At 40.7% G+C, this 23,672-nt stretch overlaps 1 protein-coding gene across 1 annotated transcript in view; it reads left to right on the top strand.

Moving 5' to 3' along the window:
• The window catches only part of PRKAR2A (protein kinase cAMP-dependent type II regulatory subunit alpha), a 68,988-nt gene extending 45,664 nt beyond the window's left edge, over nucleotides 1–23,324 (top strand). Inside the window, exons 5-11 of the mRNA XM_055804530.1 lie at nucleotides 2,642–2,748; nucleotides 9,120–9,273; nucleotides 12,304–12,405; nucleotides 14,297–14,371; nucleotides 17,415–17,480; nucleotides 18,148–18,286; nucleotides 18,831–23,324. Of these exons, the coding sequence (XP_055660505.1) occupies nucleotides 2,642–2,748; nucleotides 9,120–9,273; nucleotides 12,304–12,405; nucleotides 14,297–14,371; nucleotides 17,415–17,480; nucleotides 18,148–18,286; nucleotides 18,831–18,964 (777 nt within the window). The 3' untranslated portion in view covers nucleotides 18,965–23,324. The remainder of the gene's footprint in view (nucleotides 1–2,641; nucleotides 2,749–9,119; nucleotides 9,274–12,303; nucleotides 12,406–14,296; nucleotides 14,372–17,414; nucleotides 17,481–18,147; nucleotides 18,287–18,830) is intronic.
• Nucleotides 23,325–23,672: the final 348 nt, after the last annotated feature.

The raw sequence follows: 23,672 nt of genomic DNA, 5'->3' as shown, positions 1-23,672 counted from the left end.
CAAAATAATCATTGGAGGCTTTTGATTGCAGCAGGATTGAGGAATTGACATTCTGTCAAAAAGTTTCCCTGAAAGCTGTCCTTTCCAAGACTGACCTTTTGGTGTTCTGAGATTCCTGTTGTCGTTAAACCTATTTACTTAAGACATTTTAACGGTTTCTTTTGCAAGTAATCTGATGATGTATGGTAAAAAATTAAACCTATTTAAGAACATTCAGCAGCTCAAGGGGTATGTGCAAGATGTGATCGCCATTCAGATTGAGTAGGCTGATCTTTTAGCTTCCAGCAAAATCACCCAGAAGCAAAAATTGATAACGAGTTTATATTCAAAGATGACTTCAAGAAACAGTTTTGAGCTGAGAAAGTGGGCTTGGAAAAATACTGCTTTATGGGAAAGCTTTTTAAGCAGCTGAGAGGTAATGGAGATTATCTTAATTGCAACTGTTAAAGACTCAGGCTTTAAGATAGCACATGGCTGAAAAAGATGACTGCAGTCCATGCGTTGATTGTAGTATGATAAAGGGCACTTAGGAGAGAGGGAAAAGCTTTCCTAGTAATTGGGTACAAAGGGAGTATGGAACTTGCATCCTTTCACCCTTCCTCCCAATAACTTTTTACCTCTCTCTGAATAATGGGGCTGGTTTGGAAGGTTGGCTGTAGAATACCCACTGAAAGGCAGAATGCATGGCTGCTGCTTTTGCTCAGTGTGCAATGTCCTTGAATAATTGTGAGGAACACTTTCAAATTAAGACTCAAAATACGTTCTTTTGCTTCTTAACCTCTAAAAAGCACCATGTAAAACCGTTAAATACAAGCAAACAAACTCAGCAACAAAACTGCATAAAACCCCTTTAGAAGTAAATATGATTGTGTGACTCAAATGTCCTGGCCCAATTAATCCCTTTTCCACTGGCTGCATTTAGGTGAACTGTGCTGAATCTAGGCCCAGTGGCTCAACAGCCCTTTTAAATGTCTTTACTTGCATGAGTAGTTGCTGTAATACTTGGTATCAAGCATGAGGGAGCCAGTGTCCAGTGGATCACTTCTAGCAAGGTGAACTAAATTGAACTCAAATAAATTCAGATTGTCACAGAGTTTAACACTGAGATTTTGAGCATCCCCAGCGATAAACTTGGTTTATGTTTCAAAATAAAGTGCTAGGGGAGTAATAACTTCTCTGCTGTTAGAAGCTCTGTATGATATATTATGCATGGGCTCCACAGTGTCTTATGAGTCTATAGAATCCTGGTTACAGGATTTGTAATTTGTAATATTGAATTTTGTACTGGGTGAGAGCAACAACTGTTATCCTTACCAGCAAGGCTCCTCAGAGTGCTCAGTACCCATGTTTAAAGCAAGACAGTTTTTTACAGTTCAGAAATCTGACGAAGCTTGTCCTTTTATTGACAGTTTTATTTACTTCAAATGCTAAGTCTCTGCCTGTTTATCTTCCAAATAAAGCATTTTTGAGTTACAGTATTTTAAAAAAGCTCTTTAAAAATCTCCATTTCTTGTTTTCTGACAACTGCTACTTAAATGCATGCTGTGAAATACGTAGTTAAAAGAAATTGCTTTCATGCAATGAATGTTTAGTTTAAATATCAGGAGAGTTTTTAAAGACAAGAAAACAGGATTCTAGTGAAAAGATAGGCAATATTTTCAATATAGTGGTGCCTACAAATGCTGCAATGATTATTCCTAATTTAAGGAGCACAGTAAATATGTCAAGTGTATCTAGCAGCATAAAGACTAGTTTGTGTGTTCATGCGGTATATTTTTAGTAACTCAGCTGTGATCTACATCTTCAGCTTTGAACATCTAGTCATTGAAAATGCAGTGGAAGTCTGTTGTTAATGGACTTTGGAACAACTGAGATAGTGAAGCGGGTCAGCACTGAGACAAGGCATTTATATGGCATCATATCTCCAGGCTTTCACAGCTTCCCTGGCTGTGCTGCCTACAAAATAAGGTTTAGTCATGGCTCACCAGAGAAACCTAGCCTGAGTCTGCTGTGCAGACCACCATTATCCCACGTTCTGTATGTGCTTCCCATCTGTACCTATTTGATCTTGTCTTGTGCTGGATTTGCAGGTCCTCCAAGACACAAACTATCTTGTTTGTATAGAGTCTTGTCCAGTACGGTCCTGAATCATGACTGGGGCTCTTAGATGATGACAGTACAGATAAGTTACTAACAAATTGTGGTGCAGTTTCTACATATGTACATATAATGCATGTTGACATAAATCAATATGTATCCGTTGCAGTGATGCTGTGTCAGATTATACCAAGTGAGACCTTGCTGTATGTGTGCGCTTTGGCACTGAAATGATAGGCGTAAGTTAAGCCGTTTGGACATAAATTTGAGATGATAGCTCTTCCGTAATGGAAGTATCTATGGTTTTCTGCATTATTGAACTTAGATTAATACGCTGGAAGTGAGGTGCTAGTGGAAATCAACATTTAATATCAGCATTACTTGTATTTGCATACAGTAAAAGTAACGCAACGCATGTTACCCTTCACTATCCAGATTGTCACATGAACTTTTATCCACCCTTGTCTAGCAGTAATGCTAAGGTGTATTTTTCTGAGAGGTTTTTTTGTTTGTTTTTTTCCTCCTCCTCCTGTTTGTTTTATAGGAGCAGCTGTCTCAGGTCCTTGATGCCATGTTTGAGAGGAAGGTGAAACCTCAGGAACATGTAATTGACCAAGGTGATGATGGAGACAACTTCTATGTTGTTGAGCGGTAAGCAACTGTGCCTTTGAAATGTAGAGTATGTTTCTTTCCAGTTTCTTAGAAATGGCAGGGAAGTGCTTACTGTAGGACAGTTTCTGAAGTAAACTTACTTTTTGCATTCATTGCCTCTTTCTTTGATCTTTCCATTTTCCTCTTTAGGCCTCCACTGACTTTTGAATCATTTGCCCATGGGCAATCAGATTTGACAGAGGTGGACATTTCAAACCTGCTGGGTTTTAACGTGTTCTGTGTGAAAACTCAAATACCACTTTCTCTGAGGAAAGGGCCGCAGCATGAGCTTGCCTATAATTTGTTCAGTTTAGCTTCTGTGCCCATCAGCATATGCATAGCTTAAACCCAGCCATATTATGTGCTGTTTCTAGACCAAGATGTGTTTCTTCTGAAGAAACCATATGGTAAGGAAGGGAAGAAGAATACAGGAAATAAAAATCCGTGGTAGTGGCTACCATGGAACAACCTGGACTTTGTCCAATTAGTTTTGACCACTTGACTTCAGAGACTTATGGTTTCTTTTCTTCTGTTTGTCATGTGACCTGTATTTGCACAGTTTAAGGTGCCATTTTGCAATTTCTTACATTAAGCAAATTCACATAATTTTGTAGATCACATATATGTGCAACAGCCATATAATAGAAATGTGGTGCGTGCACATTTTGAGTATCTTTTGCCCTTTTGGAAGAAATTTTGGCTAACGTCACTTTTAATCACATAATGGTCAGGGTTGGAAGGGACCTCTTGGGATCTAGTCCAACCTCCTGCTAAGGCAGGTTCACTGAGAGCAGTCTGCACAGAGTCACATCCAGGCGGGTTTTGAATGTCTCCAGAGAAAGGAGACTCCACAATCTCTGGGCAGCCTGTGCCAGTGCTGTGTCACCCTTAAGGTAAAGAAGTTCTTCCTCATATTCAGATGGAACTGCCTGTGTTGCAGTTTGTGCCCGTTGCCTCTTGTTCTGTCACTGGGCACCACTGAAAAGAGCCTGGCCCCGTCCTCTTGGCCCCATCGCCCTTCAGATATTTGTGGACATTGGTGAGTTCCCCTCTCAGCTTTCTCTTCTCCAGGCTAAACAGGCCCAGCTCTCTCAGCCTTTCCTCATAAGGAAAAGGAGGAAAGCCCTCTCATCATCTTTGTAGCTCTCTGCTGAACCCTCTCCAGCCGTTCCCTGTCTCTCTTGAACTGGGGAGCCCAGAACGGGACACAGCACTCCAGATGCAGCCTCACCAGGGCAGAGCAGAGGGTGAGGATTGCCTCCCTTGACCTGCTTGGCCTCAAGGGTACACTGCTGGCCCGTGGGCAACTTGCCGTCCACCAGAACTCCCAGGTCCTTCTCTGCAGAGCTGCCTTTCAGCAGGTCAGCCCCCAGCCTGTGCTGATGCATGGGGATGTTCCTCCCCAGGTGCAGGACCTTACACTTGCCCTTACTGAATTTCATGAGGTTCCTCTCCACCCAGCTCTCCAGCCTGTCCAGGTCTCACTGAATGGCAGCACAGCCTCCGGTGTATCAGCTACTCCTCCCAGTTTTGTATGATCAGCAAACTTGCTGAGGGCGCGCTCTGTCCCTTCTTCCAGGTCATTGATGAATAAGTTGAATAGGACTGGACCCAGTACTGACCTCTGGGGAACACTGCGAGCTACAGGCCTCCAGCCAGACTCGGTGCACCCCTCTGAGCTCTGCCATTCAGCCAGTTCTCGGTCCATGTCACTGTCCTCTCATCTAGTCCACACTTCCTGAGCTTACCTATGAGGATGTTACAGGAGACAGTGTCAAAAGCCTTGCTGAGGTTAAGGGGGGCAACATCCACTGCTCTCCCCTCATCTGCCCAGCTAGTCAGTCCGTCATAGAAGGTTTCCATCACTGTATTTGCAGAAGAATTAAGGACAGAGATCTATTTCTTCCCGTAAAACTCTAATATTAAACAGAGTATTACTGACCTAATTGTAAGTGTCTGTTGGAACACAATCTTAGGAAAGTACTTCTTTGATGCACTGTTATCTTCCTTATCACTGAAATGATGGCACCATTAGTACTGTATTAAATGCTTTCAAAGCAGTTCTTCAAGGCAGTGTGTTGCCTTTTGAATTGTCATCTGTGCTGTTTAAGGAGTTTGAAAAATAATTTATAGGTTAAAAATTGTTCATTTTAAATGATCCTTGTTTATTTTAAGTACATTCCCCTTTCTGATTAGTGGAATTACAGAACATAAGGCGACCTTGAATATAGTCTGACCATATGCCCATTGTTCTGTCCTCTGCCACACCGTACCATTAGCCTAAACCAGTGCTCCATTTCTGCACTTAGTTACCTCCCTCAGCTTCTGTGCCTCAGGCCAATCCCAAGTCTTTGGCCAGATAGGACTAGTTCTTTCTTTGCCATGTTCACTGGGGAGATCAGGCTGTCCCAGGTAAGAGTAAGGTGCTGCAGACTAAAACTCACGGGAGCCAGAGCCACCAGCTCTGAAAAGCTGAGATGTGTACAGAGCAGCAGTTCCTAATCTTGAGGAAACTTAAAAGCAGTTTGGGAGCATCTCAAAAATGTTAGATGCCATCAGCCTATTTTAGTTTATTTTTGAGTAAGTTTCTTAACCTGTTGGCTACTAAAAAGCTCTTCCTACTACAAGTTTTAAAACAAAGAAGTGAAATGGAACCTTGTCTTTGATATTCAGGTAAATGTTTTTATGGTCTCTGTTCTACAGATTTAATGCTATTTCACAATGTTTTTTTCTATCAAGAAGTAGTTGAGTTAGGAGGTTTCATGTTTTTAAGTTTTTGTTTTATTTTACTCTTAAGGTATAATACAGTAACATAAATATGTTGCCAAAAGTATGTGTCAGAAAGGCTATACAGTGAGGGAAATAAAACTTGATTTTTGTCTAGCAATACAGCGTACCAGCCTTTGCTGTAAACACTTGGGTGCACCTCTTACGTTGGCTATTCAGTTACTATAAAGAAATAAACAGTTACAGATTTTTCTGGCCTCCTCACTCCCTTTCCAGTCGTCCTCCTGCCACCCACCCAATTTTTGATGCAAAAGAATAGCAGGAAAGCTACACTATTTCCATTTGCCTGCAAGTGCAAATTCAGAGGACTGGCTCTTTCAAGGCCTCAGTAGGCCTGTCTTGTTACTTTTGAGTCATTAATGCCTAAATATCCCTGGATGAGTTTCTTCCTGTCTGAATGAACAGTGACTTTGTGTTGCAGATCTAACTCTTCAGCTTCTTGTCTGCGTAGAAAAACAGGCTTTCTAGCACAGACCCCTTCACACACATTCTCCTCAGCCTTCTGTTCTTAATATTCCCTCGCCAGATCGCTTTTGTCTGAGTGTCTTTTACCATGCACAGGGGGGCAGCAGGCAGGACAGATGCAACCTGAGGGTGCAGCAGCTATTTAGTGTTTACTACATAGAAGGGAGAGCTAGGATGAATGTGTTGCGTGGCTAAATATTAGTATGCTTATCACTGCTGAGGAGGCACCTAGCGCTGGCCTCGGTTGCCTCTTGGAACAGACCAATCCACAATCTTGCTGAGTTGCCCTCTTCTCCTTTTCTGCTTTTTTTTTCCTTGGGGTTTTATATTTTTTCCTGTCAGTGTTTTTCTTTTGAGTCCTTGAGCTCCTAACGATTACCATCTCAACAATTACACTTTGGTCTGTGTTTTTATTCCTCTTACCTTGCAGGGCTTTAGCTCGTGAACTGTCTCACAGCTCAGCAACAGTTTGCTCAATAAAGCTGAGCCAAGGTCATCCAGTGGTGCCTCACCAGTTTAGTCCTTGGGCCACAGACAGCTGAATGCTTGCTGAAGGTTACATGGCTATAGTTATTTGGAAATAAATGGTTCTAGTAAGTGACTTTCAGGCTGTGAGGGATGGGAGGAAGTTGTTGCATTTGCTTAAGGTGCTCACAGATGGCTCTTCCAGATCAAAAAGCCTCTGAAAACAGTGGCTCTGGTGCCGTTGAGAAACATTAAATAAATGTTGGACATTACAATAATTAGCGAAACTTCCCATCAATGCTAATCCTTATTTAGTTTACTGTTAGTACGCTGTAGGTTTCTTTTCCCTGTCTCCTAAGTGTGAGTAAGTGGTTGAGTGTAAAAGGTGTCTGGTAAGGATGTTACAAAATCTTCATGCGCATGGCTTCCTCTTTTAGCATTCTGGGTGACTGAGACTAAATTTCTTGGATCTTCTGACGTGTCTGAAGCCCATCTACTGTTGATCCAGTAGCCAAACTTTTCTCTGGGTCTGAAAGGCTTTGATACAGTAGACCCACAATTCATTGTGTAAAGCTTCCTCACTTTGATGTATTTTAATTGCTTGTTTGTTTGCACATAATGTCCACTTTGTGGAACATCCTCCAAATGAAAGTGGCATAAAGCTGTCCTGTAGTATGCGGTTTTTTTAGATGCAGCAGTGTTCAAAGATATCTTAACAAACCCAGAGCTGTCCATCAGCAATCCTGGAAGACCCTCTGCTGTTAATACTAGGCAGGTCTCACCAGTGAGTCTGTTTCCATACTTGTTTACCATGAGAAGTTGCACCTACTACCATTTCTGTTGATTCTTATGGGTTTGTATTTTTTTCCTTATATGCCTAATGATGTTCTGGGAGATAATACCATTCCTTCTGACAAAGATCTAAACTTCTGGGAAAAATTATATGCATGTTCAGCTGTTTAAAGCCAGGAAGGTGTTCCCTGCTTGCTTTCTTCAGGGCATGATATGTTTTGTAAAGTCTCTTAGGCCAGTGACTAGTCCGTGAACAATTTCTGGTGCCATAGCCAAGAATTAATCAATTCTAGTTAAGCTATATTTTTAAATTATTTTTTTTTTAAAGCTCCAAGCATAATACAGTCCTGAGGGTGCTACAGACACTTGTTTGACTCGTAAAGGGCTACTTTTCTATGCATAGCCTGTTTCTTCATGTGTACTTGCTGTGGTGCTGTTTGATACATATTTGTGTCTTGAGCTTTGACTTGCTGGACTTGTACCTGCATCTTCATCAGAGTAGTCTTTTGGTTCATAGTAAATTCTGGGACACTGTTCCCTTAAATTCATTATAACGTAAGAAGTGTGCCTCTTGGAGAACAGGATGAGGCGGCCTTTCCAATTTAAACAGGTTACAGCTCCCTCTGATCTAAGTGCAAGGAAGCTTCCAGTGCTCGAACGCTTTCCTCTTGATCTGTTCAGAGATCCTGGCTAGAAGTCATCAGCTGTAGAGAGCTTTCCTGTTTTTAGAAGTGAGCTATAACAAAATCCAACCAAACAAAAAAATAAAAGGAATTAAAAACCTTTTAGCTTGGCTTTAATTTGAAGCCAGTGACTAGAGTGGAACCTGTAATGTTCTGCAAAACTGCATCCCACAGCGTCATCTCCACACACAGAGCTTTGTGAGAGTCCAGTGGATGCTCTTCAATTTTGAACATTGCATGCTATAACCTACGTACTTCAGTAGCCACACCTCCATGAAAATGGTGATAAAATTGGTTGGTTCAACTGTCAGCACGCTTGGAGTTGCAACATGGTGCGAAGTTGAACTGAGTGATAAAAGCTTTGGTCATAAGGGAGCTATTAGACAAATACCAGGTGAGAAATGGTTGCCTCTGGAGATCTCTGTGCTACAGTGCAAGGATGTGGCATGTGTAACGTCTTGGAACTAGCCTTAAATCCTCCAGCCTGAGGATCAGGAAGTGCTGCTTGTAATAAGACTGGTCAGTTTGCACTGCAAAATTCACTTAGTATCTTTGGTATTTTAAAGAAAGGTCCTTTTCTGTGATCTTTGTGCTTCTGTAGCGTTGCTGTTGTCCACAGAAGAACTGGATAGTTTGACTCTAGCACGGGCATATGCAGGTACAAGCTACAATTGCGTCTTGGGGTTATAATACAGACATACCCTTAATCGGCAATCGAGGCAAAACCGTAGGAGCACGTGAGCAGTTGGACTGAGTGTATCCCAAAGGTACTGCAGCAACACCGTCGCAGAGAAAATGGGTTTGAATGAATCCAAGTCACTCTAAAGAGGCCTCACTGGATAAAGTGCATGCTGTGAGAGGACAAATACTGTTAAAAGATGATGAAACTACCTATCACCCTAGCCAGAACACTTACAATAGCAGTGTCAAAATACTATGCAGAGGAAATCAAGTAGATTCTGCCCAGATCCATCAGGAGTGAAATGCTTTATTAAGAGAGAATGGTTGTGAAAATAGTGTAGAAAGAAGCAGCTTAGTATCAGGCAATTGGAAAGCTCAATAAAGCATGTTCCATCTCACGCAGCAGTAAGAGTCCTATTTATATAACAGCAAGAAGCTGTTTTTATGATTTATACTGGAATGTTGTCTAACAAAAAGCATCTATTCCATTTTTTCCAGGGGGTTGTATGATATTGTTGTAGCAAAAGACAACCAGTCACGCTGTGTGGGCCGCTATGATAATCATGGCAGTTTTGGGGAACTGGCATTGATGTACAACACTCCTAGAGCTGCCACCATCGTTGCCACAACAGAAGGAGCCCTTTGGGGACTGGTAAGGAAAGAATTTAAAATACTAACTCACGGTGTTCAGTGCTTGTCTTGGTATGGCTCCTTGTGTTAATAGCTATTTTATCACTATCTGTTATCTCACCTCCTGGCATAAGAGATCCATAGCGCAAATCTTTTTGGCCACCTTTCTAGAAAAACTTGTCTGTAAAAGCTCTTATCTCTAGTTTTATCTGTCCCTTTATTGTCTTGCATTTGCTGTAATTATGGCTTTTGTTGGGGGTGGGGGAGAACCCCTGGTTTTGTTTTCATCCTGCAGAGGACAGTGGAGGCATTAATGCACATATTTTATGACAGGGTGGGAAACAATACCTAAATTAGGTTCTTTATTTTCAACTCAGCTTCCTATAATTTTGTTTGCTTTAAGAAGAATGGAAAGGTGCTAATTATCTTCTTGAGGATGCCAGTAATTTGAAGAGCTAGGAGAACTGCCCAAAGCTTTGTTTTCCTTCAAAATAAACTGCCATGATGTTTCTGGTCCCTTTGTGTTACCCTGGAAGATGTTCTCAGGTCAGCCTGACCTATGAGATACCAAACCAAATGATGGTGTTGCTTTGTCTCTAGCCCAGCAGTGCTGAATGCAAAGCTGTAGGCGTTACTTTCCTTTTTTAGTTCTTTTCTCTGTACTGTTTGGATAGGGTTATTTTCACAGTGCTCTCACTTGTCTGTGAGGGCTCACATAATAAGCGGATTGTGCGATCAACGAAGCCTTTGAAGCCAGAAGTGTTGTGTGATTTCTGTGTGCGCTGGGCTCCTCGGCAACTATCGCTGGGGGTTGGCCGTGTGTTGTGACCTTGATTATAGGACTGATAAGCTGCTACACACAGCATGCTTATACAATCTCAGTGCTTGCTGAGAGATCTGCCTTCCCTTCTCTTTGTGAGCTGAAAGAAAAGATTCTGGTAAATCAACCAGGGAGTAACGTCAGAATGTAATTTCTTGAACAAGACAGAACAAAGTAGCTACCTACAAGCTGAGCTCATTCCTAAAAGGAAGACAATGAGAAGATGAATCTTTGTTCCGGTTTACTTTTGAAAAGAACTGGACAAACTGGGTTAATTTGGGGTTTGTTTTTTTCTGTGATTACACCTTGCTAATGAAGTGAATGTAGTTGAAGGTGGACCTCTTGCTAGTCATCTGTCCTGTGGATATTTTATTAACTAAGGCTGCATTTTCCTGCCTAAAACTTGGATTATTTCTTCCAGTTACTCTGTCGTCATGCTTTATTGTACTATTTTGTGCCTGATGCAATTTAAATATATTGTTATTAGTCTGCAGAAGTTGTTGCTAAAGCTCGTGGGTTATCTGCCGTTTAGGAAACTCCTGTTGCACTGCAGACTTAGGCCAAGAAGAGCCTGGAAGGCTCAAGCACAAAGCAGTTATCAAATGTGGGTCTCTTCTGGAGCAAAGAAATATTCTCAGCCTTTTTTACTGAGCGTGTCTGGGGAAAACCTCATGATCACACATGCTTCCTTCACTGCTCTGCCTTTTTTGTTCAAATGTCTTGCTACTTCTCCTCCCTCACTGATACTCTCAAACAAATGAATTCTGAATTTTTTATGCTTTTGCAATTCCCCTGATCATTTCTGCACCTTTCTGCTTCTCCAGATGTAATTTGAAGAGACTTCTACTACTGAAGGATTTCTTTAAAAAAATAAAGCATGAGGGATTGTTGTATCATCTCCTGCTCTCCCTTGGATGACTCTAGTATCATTCTTCCCTTCATCTTTCACCTCCAACTTTTATATTCTCCTGGTGTCACCTCTATCAGCCATTGTTTTGTTACAAGTATTTGCAGCCTGCAGCCCATAAAGCCGTGCTGTTACTTGAAAATACCTCTTCACCTCGGAATGCCACTGCTGAGCTATCAGTTGATGCTTTCAGAAAGTGAGACACAGAGGGGATGTCTCTCAGGACTTTGGGTGTTTCTGCTAATGATGGTATATGTAAGCTTTAAAGATTATTTTTTTAGGGGTACCGTTTTCCTAACCAAATTTCTACTCTTTTCCTCTGACCTTTTGGTTTGGATTTTTTACACCCCGTGTAAGGTAAACTGCAGCTCCCACCCTGTTCGTGCTCCTGCTCCTGGCAGGGACGTGGGCAGTGCTGCAACGCCAGCACCCGCAAAACCACCTGGCGGGAGCGCCTGTCCCCTTCCCCCGAGCCTGCTGCTCCCTTGCAGCTCCCTTGGCTTTTCTCATCGCAGATGGCTGGCAGCAGAGCCCTGCCTTCCCCATGTGGAAATAACCCGCATTTTGCTGGGGTTCTGGGCAGGAGCTGCCCAACATGTCTGCCGGGGGAGCGGGGGGCCGTGCTGGGCATGTGGTGTCCCCCCGCAGCTGCGGAGCCCGCGCCTCAGGGCACCCCCGGTATTTAGGCTTCAAAACCAAACAAAAAGGTTTTATCATCGGGAAGGTGCTGATGGTATGCGTGGACAGTTGGCATTTGAGAAGTAGTCGCTGCAAAAAGCCAGTGCTCTGGATCCTGGCAGGTGGAGGGGTGAATCCAGCTGGTGTGATGCTCTGTGCCTGATCTGTTGGAGAGCAGTGTGAATCTCCAACTTGCTTTTGAAATCTGTGACTCGAGTAGACTCCAATCCAGCCTTTGTCCTGCAGTTGCCTTAAATAAGTATTGAAAGTACCAATTTCCAGTGGCTTCAGCAAGAAGATTGTAAGTTCTTCATTGTATGTGGAAGCATGAAAGATATGTTAACAAGCAGCCAAGCAAAACCCAAAAGCTCAAGTGTGAAAAACAATACAAGGTAGAAAAAATGGAATTCTTAAATGCTTATCTGAGAAGAACCAGGTCTTACAGCTCCCCATTTTTCAATTTGTTATTGCAGCAAGTGCTCTCACAAAAGCTGTTACTGTTGTGATGGATAAGGTCTCATTTTAACAGCTGGCTTCTCAAACCTAATGCTTGTTGCAAATGCTGCTAGTTCATGTTTGTCAGTTCGTTAAACCGGGAGCATTTTAGTGAGGAGAAATAATATATTTCTCTGTGCTGTTTCTTGCAGGATCGAGTGACATTCAGAAGAATTATATTGAAAAACAATGCAAAGAAGAGGAAGACATATGAATTATTTATTGAGTCTGTGCCCCTTCTTAAATCCTTGGAGGTAAAGCCTCTCAGAGACATCTGCATCAAATTCTTGCATTAGCATTAGCTCCACAGTCAGTGTTTCTGCTATATCAGAAATCTGTGTCGTTTTTACTTAGAACAAAATGTTAAGAGCTGCTTTGGTATCAGATTTACTACTGTACAACTTAATTCGAATTGTTGAAGTTGTGCGCTTGTTTCCCCCCTCGTATCCTTTATTCACAGTAAATGAATTGCTGACTTTTACCTCGATCTGTGTAAAGATTAAAAAAAAAAAAAAAAAAAAACAACACTCAAAAACAACCAAACAAAAATCTATAAATATGTCAGAAAACAGGTATTACACTGAAAATTGGAGCTCAGGGCTGTGGTTTCAGTTGAGGGTGTAATATTGAAGTCATGATACAATCACTGAGATATTTGGCCTTTATCAGCCGTGGATGATTTTGCATTTGAGACAAAGATGTGGGCCATAGTAGGCCTTGCTTTAACTTTAACTGGTATTCAGGAGGTAAACTAAGAATAGACAAAGGGGAAAGCACTGCTACCTGGGAACAAAATGACAGATGTCATGTTGATGCGTGGTGCATGACTTTAGGAACAATGTGTAAATTGTCATTTCTAAGCTATTGATTCTGCCTGCATCTTCAGAGGGCTTTTGGAGCTGTACCAAGCAGATTTGAAATTAGTATGTGTCTGTCTTTGCCTTACACCATAACTTAGCTTTTCTTTGTTTTCTCATCATAAGAATATTTTTCAGCATTAATCTTTAGTATTTGAGAAGACCATTTAATCCCTTTGAGAGAAGATTTAAAAATTGCAAATTATAATTAGGTGTGAACAGCAACTTCTAATATATATTGTTTTGGACATATGTTGGTAGCTGTGGAGAGGGGGTAAATTGCACAACACCTTCTCTTTCTCACAGCCTGGCTTAAACTAGTTCCATCAATTTGACTGTTTTTGAGCACAAAAATGACTCATAAATATTTAAAGATACAGAAAAATAACTCATTAGCAGTGGATGGCTTTTTGCATGACACACTGCAGTTGAATCATGCATGGATCAGAAGTTTCTCAAACATAGGCTACATTAAGGTGCATTTGTGGAACAAATGGATTACAACTAAATCATCTGTTGAGATATTAATTTGAACTGTAGGGTTTTTTTCCTTAATATCTTTTTTACACTGCTCTGAAACAATAACATTGTTTTATGATATTCCAGATGGGCAATGGGAAACACTGGAGGGAAATTCAACTGTTCTGTCTCCCTTCCTGTTTTTGAGCTCAGGCATGCTTCATTGCATGTCAGAGTAGTACCTCTTGCCCTTGCTGCTCTGCACGCTGTTGCGGTGCCTCCTTACAGTTTAGAGCCGGCACCCTTTTCGTGTCCCCTTCCTCTCTCCACTTCTTCCTGAGTTCTAGGACACTCACTCACCCTCCACCCCACACCCTCCCATATTCAAGTGTATGGTGACTAAAATATTTTGAAAACATGTTGATGGTGTTTCTCATTGAAGTTTGTTCTTAGGAAGTTTTATGACCTTTTCCTGAGTGTTTTCTTCCAATTTCAACTGAATCATAGAGGAAGTCTTTTTTCTCTCTCTCGCTTTTTTTTTTTTTTTTCTTCTTGCCCCTTTACTTTAAACCAGCCAAATATGTTATTTGTTACCTTTGGGGGTAAGAAAAGCACACAGATGGGATACTAGACAATTTGCTTTCCAAATTGATATGGTAGTCTTGAAAGCTGTGGTGCAGTATATCAATGTCATTGTAGGGGTTGTTTTTCAGTACCCAGATAGTGCATGTCTGTGTGTCCAGTGAGTGCCACTTCATTTCAGGGCTACAGAGTTTACCAAAGATGTACTATAACAGGTGATTATGATTGATTTTCCTCTTTGTTCCAGGCATCAGAGCGAATGAAGATAGTGGATGTTATAGGAGAGAAAGTGTATCAAGATGGGGAACGTATAATTTCTCAGGTACTTGAAGTCTAAATTACTCTTTGTCATTCTCCTTTCTCTGCTTCTTTTTTCCTGTTTGGAATTGACTTATAGAATCCTATTACTTGGAACAACTTGGCACTTATTCTTTCAATACTTCCAATTTATTTAAGCACTTCTTGAATGTTTGGGGAATGGCCAGTACACCTGTTGCTACAAATTTATTCTATTATTTTATCTTCTGGGTTTTTCTTCTCTCATTTGTTTGGTTTTTTATAAATGGTCTTTGCAAGATTTCAAGAAGGAGTATGCTTTAAGAAGCTGAAATTAAATGTCTGTCTATGTAATCTTCCATGAAAGCCCCAGCTATTCAGTCATCTATGAGCAGATTAAACAAGGAGTCACAAGCATGTAGTAAAGGCATCTCTAATTGCTGGGTCTGACTAAACAACAAAACCAAAACAATTCAACAGGAGTATGATTTGGGTGAAAGTAAATGAAGTTATTGGGAATGTTTTGCTAGTTGAACCCAATTCAGCTAATTATTCTAAGAAACTATCAGGGCTAATTAAAACCACTGGTTTTCCTAATACTTTTTGGAAGAGTATGTCAATGGTGTGGTCTAGCTTCAATTGACAGCCTTTGGTTGTTGATGTATGTTTTGTCTGCTGTAATAGATTAAGGCCAGTGTGGTGGAATAGGAAGCTGGACAAGCTCGTGAGATTTTTTTAGATGTGACAAAATAACATTTTGGAACACTGTTACTGATGAAACACTGGAAATTTTGCATCACGTTTAGCTTGGGGTTGCTTTGTTTGTTGCAAAAGTGCTCTAGTTCAAGTAGACATTCATGCAAGAAAGTCCTTGGCTTACCCTTACCTGAAATGGCAGGCTTTTAATCACAACCATTGTTTTGTTTTATAAACAGAATATGACTCCTTGATAATGTCTTGAATAATTATTCTTAATTACCTTGAATGTCAGATAACTCTGAATGCAGGCAACCTTAGTTTGCTGATAACCAAATACTGCCAGATTACTTTTCTCCAAAAATACCCTCAGATTTCTAAGTTGAAAATCTTGTTGCTTAAGCCCCTGAGAACTGAACTCTCAGCAAAAATCAAAGCTTATGAATCACTCTCAAAACTAGGAACCCACGCAATCGTTGATCCAATTACACATTTGGTTTTAATCTTTTGTAATAACTGAATTAAGGACAAGGATGTAATTACCCTTAAAAGGAGGATTAATAGTCTGGATAGGTCTGGGTGATGGTCATACACTGCTAAAGAATGATGAAATGTTATGCTTGGAAAAGACGTGATAGCTCTTGTATTACAGCAGTTGCATCAATATCGTGAACCTCTTTTCTGTTGTGAATAACTTTACATTTTAATTACCTTTCTGGCATTTGACCCTTCAGTTAAGCAGTATGCTTTAAAGCACTTGTAACACCAGCAGGCACTAACAGTTTTTGAGGATGTCTTCCACTAAGTTTGTTTTCACTCTTTTAAAAAAGTAAGTGCTGTTTCACTACTTACACTCAGCGCACTTCTGAAGAAAGTATTAGTTCATGTTGTGATAGATGGTAACAGTGAATGAAAAGCTTTGTGCTGAATGGTGTATGACCATCCCCAGGAAGCCTAACTAGGGGCCTAATTTCTTGTGTAATTCCATGTTTACATCTTGCATCATCTTCTCCCAGCCCACATTTCATACTCAAGTTGTAATCATCTCTCTCCATTCTTCCTGTCACATTCATAGTCTCCTTGCCCACCTGACTTGATGTCAGATTTATCTCTCTCCTCACATTGTTTCACAGTTGTTTTTGGGTTTTTTTGCTGAGCTGTTCCCATTCCCTTATCAGTTCCCTATCCAGCATCTGTCTCCCTGAAGCCTTTAATCCCTTTGCTTCTGTTTCATAGCAGGAGACATGTGCCAGCTCTCCACTCTGACTTCCAGTCCTATACCAAGCCCCGCCGTGGGGGTTGGTATAGAGAAGGAAAGTCCTTCTCTGTCACAGCTAAAACTTTCAAAATATTAAGTTCTGGTGAAGCTTTCCAGAGCAGATGTCAACTACGATCTGTTGAAGGTCTGCAACCTGATGCAGTTTAGTTAGATGTGAAAAAGGTTCTATAAACTGTCACGGAATCACAGAATGGTTGAGATTAGAAGGGACCTCTGGAGGTCATCTTGTCCAACCCCCTGCTCAGGCAGGGCCACCTAGAGCCAGTTGCCCAGGACTGTACCCACACAGCTTTTGAATATCCCAAAGGATGGAGACTTCAGAACCTCTCTTGGCAACCTGTGCCAGTGCTTGGTCACCTTCACAGTGACTTTTTCATGGAAACAGCTGAATTTGACTAAACTAAAATTTTCTGTTGCACACTCAGTTATTCAACAACACCTTGTGATATCTTTCTAGAACTTGATATGAATTTGCTAACAATTTTTATTTTCTCCCGCTTGCCCAATGTGACTTATTTTCCTTTAATGGCATGTTGCTATTGAGTGCTTTATTCCTTAACCTGTCTCATTTCATTTACACAGCCATTGCATCGTTCCTCATGTAGGTGGCTTACATTGTGGACTTCGGTTTTCTGTTAACTGTCCTCCTCTAACTTTCTGTGTTCATGCTTCTCCAATACAGCTATTGTGGGTTCTGCTGATCTCCCACTATTTTACCCCAGATTGACGGAGCTCATACTTAGTTTAATGGATCTTTCTTCCTACTGACATCTAGAAATGCAATCACTAAGTTGGAGTTTTACTAAGTACTGGATACTTCCATGAGGATCAGAAGATTTGCACTTAAGTGATTTTGCTATATATTATCAAATTTCTTGCTTTTTCCTTTCCACCTGCCCTCTTGCTGAATGGTTTGTATGAATAGTTCCTTCCCCTGTGGTTCCTCTGGTGTATTACCTAACCAGTCACTTTTTAATGTTAAGAATTTGAGTGTTTGTCAATTCTAGTAGGTTTCTGCACAAGGCCTACTTCAGAGCGAATGCTTTAATGCCATTAATATATGCTATTACAGTAAACTAAAAAAAAAATTTGTTTTACCTTTTCCTCTTCACAGGGCGATAAAGCAGATTGTTTTTACATTGTAGAATCTGGTGAAGTAAAAATCTTGATTAAAAGCAAGGTGAGTTCAAATTGGATGAGTAGGCTTTAGGTCAATCCCTGATTTGATTTTCCAGTGGCGTGAAAAAGACTGACTTATTTTAAGATGTTACTTCATTATATTTATCATTGTCACTCAAGTGATGTAGGTTGTAAATCTCCATACCTGTTCTGAAGTAGCCAGAAGTCACTTTATTAAAGTTGGAATATCTTCTGCTTGTATCTGCTCCTCTGCAAACTAAGCTGATATAGTCTCCCTGGCCTTAAGGGTGGAGATGAAACTTATCTTCTAGGATTATAGAAAACTGCAGCTTACAAAACCTGGGGTCTGTTATCTCCAGTGACATACTAGATGTTAGCACTTGAATGGATTTCTGTACAGTCTGAAGCAGCCTTAGGGAACAACATGTTGTGCATGATGGAACCTGTGTTAGACTAATGTAATAGCTGTTCCCAAAGCTGTAACAGTAAAATCTCAAAACAATGTGGGCTGGCATATACTTTTCTTATCAGACTTTTAATTGAGCATTCTGTTAGTGTTCTACCAGTGCAGAGCATGACTTGGGAATTGGTAGTTTAAAAGCCCTAAACCAATGAGCTATTACTGATCTGTAAGATGTATGGGATTAACTGCAGCCTCATACAAAGACAGAACTGTATGCAAATAATTAAAATATACTGTTCAACAGACTATGACGAGTAAAGAAGCTAACCAAGAAGTAGAGATTGCCCGGTGTCACAGAGGGCAGTATTTTGGAGAGCTTGCACTTGTTACCAACAAACCCAGAGCAGCCTCTGCCTATGCTGTCGGGGAGGTCAAATGTTTAGGTAAGCAGATGATTTGGTGTTTCTAGTTAACCTTTTCTGGTCTTTGCTTGTTTTGTGGACCATGCCCAAGCGAGCAGCTATTCCAAAACTTAGCAGCCTTTTGGTAACTGGCAGTCAGCCACAAGAAGCTAGGAGCATGGGCCAGTGTGGATCTCCACATTGAAGTTTGAGAAGCACCAGTGCTTCCTTCCAGCGGTTTCTGTTTTTTCTGCTTGTGTGACCTGTACTTTTTGAAGGGGCAAGTGGCATCACTTTGTTTGCAGCTTGTTACATGCAGCTTTCAGGTGATCTTTTGAGGCCAGTGTGTTGTATATTTGGCTTCTGTGTTTATCCTTGAAAAGTCAGGTGTATATTTCATTAACCTTGTTTCTCCAAATAAAAGTACAGAGGGAAATCAGAAATTATTTCTGCTTCTCTGGTTTCTGTTGAAGCCTGAAACCTGAATGGCTTGGACTGGAGGTTTGTGTTCCGAGTTCAAAAAATAAATTGGCATGTGGTGTCTTTTTTGAAAAATTATCTTGTTTTCACCTCTGTTCCTTTGCAGTCATGGATGTGCAAGCATTTGAGAGGTTGCTTGGACCCTGCATGGACATTATGAAGAGGAATATAACACATTATGAGGAGCAGCTGGTGGCAATGTTTGGCTCTAGCATGGACCTGTTGGATCCAGGGAATTAGGCACAGGGTACCTGAATGCCGCCTTAGTTCAAGACACAGAAAAGCCTCCTGTCAGCAACACAACTCACAAGGAAAATGGACACTACAGAACAGTTACTGCTGCTGTCTTCTTGGGCATTTTAGAAACCATAAACAAGTCTCAGCACAGATGGATTGCTCACTCCCTGCCTCCACTTTGCTGCTGATACTTCATTATTAGACCTAGATTAAAGATGATTCTAACCCTATGTTCACTTACTTGGTTCAGAATGGCATCTGTCCAACAGTTCAAGTGCCTGATACGAAACCCAAAGTGTGCAAGATATAGAAGCCTCCTTCCTTCTGGTGTTACTATTGGGATAAATTTTCAGATCAGACTCTGTAGTGGGAGGTTGCCTGTTCTGCAGAGGCAACCCGTGGAATATGAGTCTTTTATAGGCTTATTACCTTCATCTGATGCTTTCCATATACAGTGTCAAATTTGCTTTTAATCGCAGCATCTGGGTTTGAAGTTAAAATATCAATGGAGCCAATTAATAAGGTGGCACTGAAGTTTTCTTCCACCTGCTGCAAGTGGCAGGTACTATAGCTCTTCAAGTAAACCAAGCTGGGGACATGGGAGAGTCTGCTTAGCAACAAAATGCAGAAGATGAAGCATTACTGTGTTTTAAGTATTTTCTGAGCAGCAAAGAAAATTGTTTTACTCTATGCTGCCCAAAAAAAGTGCAGTGGTTCAGATCACATGGCCTGAAGGTGTCATAATTGTCATCTCCCCAAATTTGCTCCTTGTTCCTCACACTGAGTACATTCTATTGTGGCGAGATCACAATATATGACCTTCTCTTGCTTACAGAGATCCTTTATACTGCTAGATTTCCCAGGGCACTGTTGTTGACTGGGTCAGTTTTAAAGCTTTTTAAGGAGGTGAATGTTTTGTAATTTAAATGAAGACTACTTCTGTACTTGTTTACAGGAGCTCCCTCCAGTCCTAACATTTCACAGTATTCTAACTTCATTAGACACTTGGATGCTTCCAAATACCACGTTGATTTGCTAAACTTTTCAAAAGTTGGCAACATTTGGCTTTGTAAAGCAAATGTCTTTGCTAACTACGCAGTTGGTGTGTTTGAGGAGTCTTCTGGTTTAGGTGATAACTAAGCTAATGATGTTTATCTAAAATAACTGTTAAATTTGCAGCATTTATTAGGTAGATTCTATTTCTATAGCTTTAATGACTTTAATTGGCATACTGCTGAGATTTTATCAGAGTATTATCTAAAGAAGAATCAGACCATAAGAAGGACATTTTTATGGTGTACAAACAGAATATTTATATTAAGGCATTGAATTTGTAGGTAATAAAGCTAGTTGACCCTTTGAATTTGCATTCTTTGCAGCTCATGCAAAACTTACTGGTGTTTTATGGGGTTTTAAAATTCTAATTGTGGATGCTAGTATAACAGAACCTGCTCTTTTTATTCATGGCCATGTGAGCAAGACTAGAAGGATGCTAATGTTGAATTCCTGCTTCTAGTTATCACAGTGGACATGTCTCTGAGGCACGAGATGCCTAGCTGCAACTCTGAGTGGACTTCTGGACATGTTTTTTTCCCTAAATGGATGAGCTCCTCCCAGTTCCTGCAATATAAGTAAGATGGAAACTTGATAAGTTTGAATGGCTGTTGTCCAGTTACTGTAATTGGAGTAATATTTTTATATAAATGCAAATGATTTGTAATGGACACCACTGAACTAGGTGTTTCCATATTATTAAAGTCCTGGTTGTGATGTCTAGTGGCTGTTCTAACTGCATGTGTTTTAGAACAGTGAATTTCCCTTAATTTACGGGGCTGTTTTTTTGTTGTAAATTGCAGCTGAAGAAGCAGCACCTACTTCTCATTCATGCTTCCAAGGTTTAACACCAAAGACAAAATCATTCTTTTGATCACAGAATTAAAAAAAACCCAAACAAACACCAACCAAAAAATTAAAAGCAAACTCAAAACCAAACCAACAAACACAACCCAAGAAAATGGAAAAAACCCCCACACTCATCAGGTCCTTGTATTGAAAACTTTTAAGATACTTTGGGCTCCAAGACGAGTCTTTCTGAAGCCAGCTCGGGACTGTCCTGTGAACCAGACATAAACTGGTCTCCATACCAGTATGAGTTTCTGTGCTGCCTAAACTGTCATGTGAACTAAAGAGAAACTTGCTGTGAGTTATCATCAGCTGGCCTTTGTTGCTCTCAGGCAGAATATCCTCTCCTTTATCCAGAGGAGCCTGGCAGGTTGGGTGGCCTTACAGATGGATTCTGGTTCTTACAGCCTTTGAATGCTCTGCAGGACAGGATTCTATACCTCAGCATATGTGAACAACAATTGCTCTGAAGCTTAACCAAAAAACGAGGCAAGGCTGATGTTAGATTATTAAGGTAATTCTGCCTGGAAGGGAGGATTTGATGGCTTCTAGAAGTCAAAGGAAAGGATGACAACATAAAATCAAAAGATTGGGATCCCATACAAGCAAGAATAAACTTGTGAAGTTTTACCTTTCTCTAGACTCCCTGAAGCAAAGGCAGACTGGGCAATGCCATCCTGCCTCCAGGATCCGTGTGGCATCCTTCTGTGGTGTAGGGAGGCAACCTGACCTTGAGCTGAAAAAGAATGAGCCTGTAAAAGAAGGCTCGTCCGTTTAAAAGCTATAATTTGCAATGTGCCTGATTAGTTTGGTCTGGTTTAACTAACCTGTTCCGTACAATTTATGAGCATGAAGACAGTGAGAGAAGCTTGTAGTAAGATACTCGACATTGCCAGGTATCTGATTAGAGGACCAGCAATGAGCAAAATCAAAAAGCCTGTAAGTGGCGACACCACGGCCGGGAGTGATGCGAGGCGCCTGTTTGTAAAGGTCTGCCTGCGCCTTTGTCCCGGGTCATTCCTTTTCGCTAGGACTGTTCATTGCAGTTGTTGTGGAGAACGAGCCCAAGGTTTTTGTTGTTACTCCTCAGTGTTCAGTAAACCTGCTGTGGAGTCTCTGAAATTGGCAGTAGAGAGAGATCTAGTTTTTAATAAAAGAACTCAGCAGCAAAGTGGGCAAAGAGGACAGTGTCTTTGAGACAGAGGAAGAAAAGTCTCTTGTTTGTGATTCCCTGCTTGTGATTGTTGTGAAGTCAGTGAGAGGAGCTTTCAGTGGTCAAATATCCTGGCATATATGGTATTTCTGTTTAATGTCACAGCACAGGTTTCACAATGTAAAAGAACAAAAAAAGGGCAAATGTGTTGTCTTTTTAGGAGCAAAAGTGCAAAACTTAAAACTTTTAAACAGAACTTTTAAAAACAAAGTGCAATTTTGCAGAGGGCAAAAATCCGAAACCCCTTTGAATGTCACTTCCATCCTTTTTTTTCTGTTGGCTGAAAGCAGACGCGTGTTACTGACATGTATTTGTAAAAACAGTCTTGCCAAAATACAAACAATTTGATTTTTTTCACTCCAGATAATTTTTGTTGTTATGCTTATTGCTGATTATTTCCACTTTTTTCAAACCATGTATTTTATTTCAAGAGGCCTTCCTTGTGGATTTCCTCCTGGCAGTCTGCAGCACTACACTGCTATTTCAAGATGCAAGAGAAAGTCACTAACCTCACAGGAGAACACTCAACTCCGCTTAGCTGGCTGGAGCTAATAATGCGCTACTAATTTTCCTCTGCTTTGTGGGGCAGAAGGGGAATTAAATTCTGCATAAAGTTGCTACCTCAAGGCTCCAAGTGCTTTTAAAGGTCTTTCACTTGGGAGAATTTAATATAAGATAGTTCTTAAAATTGGTCTGTTCTTTTTAGTTAAATGGTTTTTTTTAATTGATTCATTGAGGGACCCTTATTTTAATTCATTTTACATTTAGTACTTGATTCTCAAAGGATGAACAGCTGCGAAGTTTGGTTCTTGCACTGTAGTGTTGAACAGGAAAGAAAAATACCTGCCATATAAACATACGGTTTTAACAAATTAAACCACTCTGGGGTTCAGCTTCACTTTTGGTTAATAAAAAACTGAATGTTGTGTCCAGCCTTCCTGTACAATCCCGTGTGTGCTCTTTATTGACTGACTGCAGCTGACACAACCCCCCCCAGTGCTTACTTACATCAGGAGTGGACTTCACAGCAGCTAACAAACTAGATTTATCGGAGTGCCTGAGTTACTGTTGCTTGTGTTATCAGAGCCTTACAGAGAACAGCACTCGCCCTATTGCAATAACCAAAAGAGATTTATACGTTACCCGACCACCAAGTTTTGCTGTTTGGTGATGAAATTTTACTAATATCTTAAAAATAATACCGGTTTCTGTAGATATTATTGCTCCCAATAAAACTGGCTGCTCTGATGTGTCTGCCAAATTATTGTAGAACTGATTTATTGTTCAAGAACTGTGCTAACTGGTTCTCGGTTCCTAGGAGAAACACAGTATTCCTGAAGGTCTCTTGCTGGCCTGTGCTTACAGTTACTGAACTTTATGGGGCAAGCTGCCTTTTATTAACCTGACTAACAATTTGGAAAGAAAATTGCTTTGGCACATGTGAAATCGCTTGTTCAAATACTCGGTATTTGCTTTTGCTGAAGTTTTATTTTTAAAACACTAAATGTTTATGTGCAGTGTTTAAATTGGCCTGGGAGAGTAGCCGAGATGGGTTGTGGTGCTAAACACCAGCAGGGCTCTGCCCGAATGCAGTGC

The sequence above is a fragment of the Falco peregrinus genome, chromosome 5, assembly GCF_023634155.1.
Source record: "Falco peregrinus isolate bFalPer1 chromosome 5, bFalPer1.pri, whole genome shotgun sequence".
In the NCBI taxonomy this organism is placed as follows: domain Eukaryota; kingdom Metazoa; phylum Chordata; class Aves; order Falconiformes; family Falconidae; genus Falco; species Falco peregrinus.
Note: the sequence above shows the minus strand (reverse complement) of the source record. Positions and strands in the feature narration are given on the sequence as shown.